The sequence below is a fragment of the Austrofundulus limnaeus genome, unplaced genomic scaffold, assembly GCF_001266775.1.
Source record: "Austrofundulus limnaeus strain Quisiro unplaced genomic scaffold, Austrofundulus_limnaeus-1.0 Scaffold2318, whole genome shotgun sequence".
Lineage (NCBI taxonomy): Eukaryota > Metazoa > Chordata > Actinopteri > Cyprinodontiformes > Rivulidae > Austrofundulus > Austrofundulus limnaeus.
Window position 1 is genome coordinate 3,108 of NW_013954720.1, and position 6,412 is coordinate 9,519.

At 37.4% G+C, this 6,412-nt stretch overlaps 1 protein-coding gene across 1 annotated transcript; it reads right to left on the reverse strand.

Annotated features, from left to right (window-relative positions):
- Window positions 1-1,595: 1,595 nt before the first annotated feature.
- LOC106510790 (translation initiation factor IF-2) lies at window positions 1,596-5,821 on the reverse strand (the record flags this gene model as incomplete). The annotated part of the gene is given in 6 exon segments (XM_013999511.1): window positions 1,596-2,024; window positions 2,132-2,176; window positions 2,947-2,976; window positions 3,053-3,097; window positions 5,598-5,633; window positions 5,711-5,821. Coding segments are annotated over 6 exon segments (419 nt in total), but the record flags the coding sequence as incomplete, so codon positions are not given.
- Window positions 5,822-6,412: the final 591 nt, after the last annotated feature.

The window sequence follows — 6,412 nt, forward strand, 5'->3', positions numbered from 1 at the left end:
GGCTCCCTGTCCCTGAAGGCACCATGGTGAAATAAAAGTACTGTAGTAAACACTCAAATACACAGCTACACTACAGTAACATCCTGATGTGTATTTTATATTGTTATCAAATGAAAACAATTGATTTATTTAAGTTATTGCATCTGACATATTTATAAAATCCTTATATTTCTGCAGGTAATTCATTTGTATACATTTTCTAAAGTATATTCAAACCTGTAGCAACTGTATTTATACAATCCAGACTTTTATCTGTGCAGGTTGTAATTGAACAGATTCTTTTTCTTGTTTTTTCATGATTTATTTATTGTACTAACAGTATTACACTTCTAAAATGCTCTGTCCAACTTTTTGTTACATCTTAAACTCATCACAGCCTGTAATTTAAAACCATAAACTTCTACTTCTGTTTTGTTACATTTAAAACCTAAAAATTATACTTTTACTTACTTTAAAATTTACCCAGTTACTCATATCTAAATTAAATCTGTCTGAACTCATCATGAAAGGTGTTGAATTTACAAGTCAACTTGTTCCACCAAACCTAGTAGAGTAAATATGAAGCAATATACATATTATCTATATAGGAAAATATGTATATTGCTCAGTTTACTCATCTTGGTTTAGTGGTATCAGTTTGGTTAAATAAATTCAAGTTTATTTCTTAAAGTGTGTAAAAGTACTTAATTTTACTTTCCCGACTTTTGTAAACTGTTTTCTGATTTTTTACTTTTCTCATCAGTGAAATGTTTTTTCCAAAGTCATTTTCTGTTTAGGTATTTTTACTTAGTTGTTTTTTTCAAGTACTTTATAGACCTCTGCATTTCACTACCTTGAGTTTAAAAAAATCCAAGTATGTGAAGGAGAAGCGACCATTCGAGTCTGAAGGTTTAGTTTCTAGATGTTCAGAGACAGGGATGCCGCAGGGATGGGTGTTGGAGCTCCTGGGATTTACTCCAACATGTTAATGTTTCACAGCAACAGAAGAAATAACAGGAACAATTTCATACCTAATCCTTCATTTTAGTTGTTATATCCATAAATTTAACATTTTTAAAGAAGACATATCATGCTTTTACAGCCTTCCTTTTCACATTTAAATCATTCAGTTGGGTCTTTATAAAGTGGAACTACAATGCTTTGGTCTGAATTCTTTCTTAGAACTGTAACTTAACTGTTGCCTGATAAATAAAGTATTTTTGAATTGAAATGAATTGAATTATTTTAACTTTACTGGCCCCTCTTTCACCACTTTTCTGATTTTGTTACTGTTCCTTTGAGACGCTTCAAGCTCCGCCCACCCTCCGGCTTCCAGACCGGTCCACTCCGGTTTGAGAGAGGGGGTTATGTTTTCTAGCTTGCATAAGCATTTTATTTACAATTTAATTAAAAGATGTCAGAGTCTGACCAACAAGCAAAGAAGAAGGAAGACAACCAAACTGTAGTTGGTAAGTCCAGACCATATCGGGCAATTCCGTCACAGATTATTTGATGTAATAGTTCAGAAAACTTCATAGAAAACTGAACGGGCTGAAAAATCTGACCCAAACAGGATATAAAGATATCTTTGCAGCACCAGGACTGACTAAATTCAACTTTTCTACCTCCTACAGACTTCAAGTTCACAACAAAACATATTAAATGATTAAAAAAGTGAATTTTGCATGATAYGTCCCCTTTAATCTGAAAATTCTCRATGGTGTCAGTATATTTTAGATTAYCAGCGCTGAAGGTGGGAGCAACACCAGGAGCTCAACCACTCAATCAATAAGTTAAATTAAAATAGAAAAAGTCCTTTTCGCTGYGTAGGCTGCCACAGCAGAAACGTCGCCCCCTGCTGGTTTGGGGGAACCCGTCATATAAAAAGTGGCGTTACTGCCCCGACGCTCTGGCTGCTCTCTGCTGCTCCAGCATGGACCGGACCGCGGGGGACAGCATGGCGGGGGACAAGGCCGGGGTGAAAGGTCGCAGCGGGTACTGTGCATGTTTGCCTGGGAAGTAGATGCACTGGAAGAACTTCTGACCTGTGGAGGCATCGGGGCGTAACGTGAAACTCGAACCACAGTTTAAAAAATATGTATTTATATGAGAACACAGTGTTGGCATGAGCCAAGATGTCAGCAGCTCTTACTTTGTTTCTTCTTTTCTGTGACGTCGTCTCCAGCCTCAGTTTCTCCTGCAGGAAATCAGATCAAACAAAGTGAAGAAGTTTTATCTGAGTGAAAAGTAGAGATGAGACACAGACGACATGCTCATGAGGAGAGAGAGGAGGAAAGATCCACCAAACTATGCTTTTAGTTTGGTTTTTTTGTGACAAAAATCTTATAAAAGACTCTTTCAAAAGCAGGAAGTGAGTTCTCTGTCAGGATGGGACACTCGGGGCGTGTTAATAATCCACTGAATGACTCATTATGAACAGTTATGACTTTAATCCCATTAATTCTTCTTTAAAAAGTCTCGTCAAATAATGTCATCTTAATCAGTGGAACTACAAAGCTTTGGTCTGAATTCTTTCTTAAAACTGTAACTTAACTGTTACCTGATCAATAAAGTATTTTTGAATTGAAATGAATTGAATTATTTTAACTTTACCRGCCCCTCTTTCACCACTTTTCTGATTTTGTTACTGTTCCTTTCAGACACTTCAAGCTCCGCCCCCCTCCGGCTTCCAGACCGGTCCACTCTTTAAATTATTTCTCCTCACATTCATTCTGCTCATATTGAGTTAATCAGTGGGAAGAAGTTGAAAAGTGGATTGAATACCTCAGGCTTTAACAAGAAGAAGCTCATTTTCCATTTGCTAATAACAAGCAAATAATACGAAGCATTAAAAAACTACAACACAGCTGTGTCTTTGTTATATTCTTCATTAAGCCATAACTAACACCACAAACACAAAATCAGATCCAAGATAGAGAATTTAAGATATTATGTCTGTTTYCATACCAGCTGCTGGTGGTGCTCGTTTCTCTTCATCTAAATTAAAAGAAGTAAAAAATGAAGTTGATTAATTTCACACGCTGTTAAAATTGAGTCTATTCCTGCTCTGTACCTTCAGCGACTTTAACAGGTTTCTTTGCAGCTTTTACAGCTTTGCCTGTGAGTTAAAGACAGAACAACATGAAAATAAAGCATCTCAGCCTCAGTTTGGAACATTTCCATTTATCAGCAGGGTTACTGAAGTTCAAACACACCTGTCCTGTCTGGTTGTCACAAGAAATGCTGTAGCGTCGTGTTTGTATGGTGGCCCAGAAGGCTCAACAAAATGCAAAAGCCTCATCAGAAGTTATATTAAAACAGTTATATTAAAACAGAAACCAATTGGTGGCAGCCAGTGGTGGGCAGCGCTGATCCAAAGTTTAGCTCCGCAACTTCAAAAGCGCTCATGCTATAGAAAAACTAGCAGAAGCTAATTTTAAAGCACATGTTCAATTGATAATTAGTTATTAGCRGTACTGCATTTTAATTTTAGGAAGTGCAAATCTGCTTATGAATTATAAAAATTAGTAAGACCGCTAAAGCACAAACAAAATTTTTAGGTCCGCAATTAGCGAATTTGCGCCCTAGCGGTCTGGTGCCCACCACTGGTGGCAGCAGTGATGCACCACGTTGTAGAAGAACAACAGCTAAAATCAGCTCAAAGCAAGTTCAGTTTAACACGTTTTAAAACTTGAAATTTATAACCAACGTCAAAATAAATGCAGGGAAAAAACAGCAACAATTTTACTCAAATGTTTATTTTAACTCAAAACCACCGAGCTGCGAGAGGCATTTAGTAAATCATTTTAAAATTAAAGAAATGTTATCAATTGTTAACTTTAAGACCTCTGAAAGATCGATTTAAGACATTTTAAGGCTAATTAAAGCTGCTGTGTGTAGATTCTGATGGGGGGATAGTGACAGTTTTAACAAATATGTCAAAAACATATTTTTATAAAAGTTACAGACTGCAGCTTTAAGGACTTATTTTTGGATTGATGAAATCAATACCTTTTAAGACTTTTGAAGGATCTGCGGGAACCCATCCTGTTTCAGATATTTCAAAATAAAAGTCTCATTCAATATAGTTAATAGAAAATAAACTTTTGCAAGGAAACACTTTTACCTTCTTTTACTTCTTTTAGCTGGCCTTTTGCTACTTTTAGCTTCTAGCTACCCTTATACTTGTTTCAGCTGGTCTTTTGCTGCTTTTAGCTTCTAGCTAGCCTTCRTGTATTTCTTTCAGCTGGCCTTTAGCTACTTTTAGCTTCTAGCTACCCTTCTTAAACTTCTTTCAGCTGGCCTTTTGCTACTTTTAGCTTCTAGCTAGCCTTCGTATACTTCTTTCAGCTGGTCTTTTACTGCTTTTAGCTTCTAGCAACCCTTCTTATACTTCTTATAGCTGGCCTTTTGCTACTTTTAGCTTCTAGCTACCCTGCTTAAACTTCTTTTAGCTGATCTTTTGCTACTTTTAACTTCTAGTTACCTTTCTTAAACTTCTTTCAGCTGGACTTTTGCTACTTTTAGCTTCTAGCTAGCCTTCGTATACTTCTTTCAGCTGGTCTTTTGCTACTTTTAGCTTCTAGCAACCCTTCTTATACTTCTTATAGCTGGCCTTTTGCTACTTTTAGCTTCTAGCTACCCTGCTTAAACTTCTTTTAGCTGGTCTTTTGATGCTTTTTAGTTTCTAGCTAGCCTTCGTATACTTCTTTCAGCTGGTCTTTTGCTGCTTTTAGCTTCTAGCAACCCTTCTTATACTTCTTTTAGCTGGCCTTTTGCTACTTTTAGCTTCTAGCTAGCCTTCTTMTACTTCTTTTAGCTGGCCTTTTGCTACTTTTAGCTTCTAGCTAGCCTTCTTATACTTCTTTTAGCTGGCATTTTGCTACTTTTAACTTCTAGCTACCCTTCTTAAACTTCTTATAGCTGGCCTTTTGCAACTTTTAACTTCTAGCTAGCCTTCTTATACTTCATTCATTTGGCCTTTTGCTACTTTTAGCTTCAGACTAGCCTTATTTATACTTCTTTTARCTGGCCTTTTGCTACTTTTAGCTTCAAGCAACCCTTCTTAAACTTCTTTTAGCTGGTCTTTTGATGCTTTTAGCTTCTAGTTACCCTTCTTAAACTTCTTTTAGCTGGTCTTTTGATGCTTTTAGCTTCTAGCTACCCTTCTTAAACTTCTTTTAGCTGGTCTTTTAATGCTTTTTAGTTTCTAGCTAGCCTTATTATATTTCTTTTAGCTGGTCTTTTGCTCTTTTAGCCTCTATCTACCCTTCTTATTCTTTTTAACCGTAGTCTTTTGTCCTTTTTCTTCTATGCTGAGGTGCATTACAGCTGCCACCACCTGGTTTCTGCTTTAGTAGAACTTCTGTTGTGGCTTTTGCATTTTGCTGACCCTTCTGGRCCACCGTATATTTCAACCCAACAAACCCTTTAATCACATCTACACAATCTTTTCAGATGAAAGGTGAAAGGTCTCAAAAATGACTTCTTCAGCATCTCTAACATCCCTTCACACACAGATTCTGTCTTTCTCCACCTCTCCAGACTCTCTTCCACCTGCTCCCACTGCAGATCACAATGATGTAGTGTTTTTATTTAATAAAACAGAACAAACTTGCTTTTCTTTTCTGCCAGTAATGTTGCTTTCGTCTGATCTGACAACAAAAATAATAAAAAATAAAGAGGTTAAAGGTGGTGAAATTCTCAAACGGATGCTTCCTGTTGGAGTTACCTGCTTTAGCTGCAGCTCTGACGTGTTTCTCTTCTTTAACCGGAGACGTTGCATTGGCCCTCCTGTCAGGGTCAGGTCTCCATCTCAGCTTCAGCAGATGAGGTTGTGGTTCTGGGTTTTTTTTTTTAAAGACAAAGTATATTTTATTTTGAGCTGTTTGATCAGCTGATGCACAACCTGTTAACATTCAGGGGAATGCCCACGTACCGTTTTTGTTTCATTTTATTTTGTAATGTTGTTTCTGTTCAATCGTGTGCAACGCATCAAAATGGACGTCTAGGCCCTCCTCTTTTGATTGACACCCCATTTGACCAACTGGGTTCAAGCATCGGCTGTCCAGAGCCAACAATTTATGAGAAGTGACCATCTTCCGGTTTCYGTCATCCTGGGTTTGATTGACTGTAGAATCGGCCAATCAGCTCCGAGCTTCGTTCTGATGCCACAGCTGTGTAGCCAATCACCGTACCCTTCATTTGGTATATATATTGAGGGGGTGGGAACTTTGTTCAGTGACGGCACAAGCTAAACACAGAGTAGGTCGCCATATTTAGAAGTCCGCTAGGCTAACAAAGGACGCTAACGCTCACTGGAAAACGTTTTTTTTTTTTCATCATTTTTTGGCCAGTTAGCTGACTAAACCTGCTGATAAGATGAAAATATATTTGTTATTAAGTGTTCCGAGTGCTTCAAGACATGGAAGAG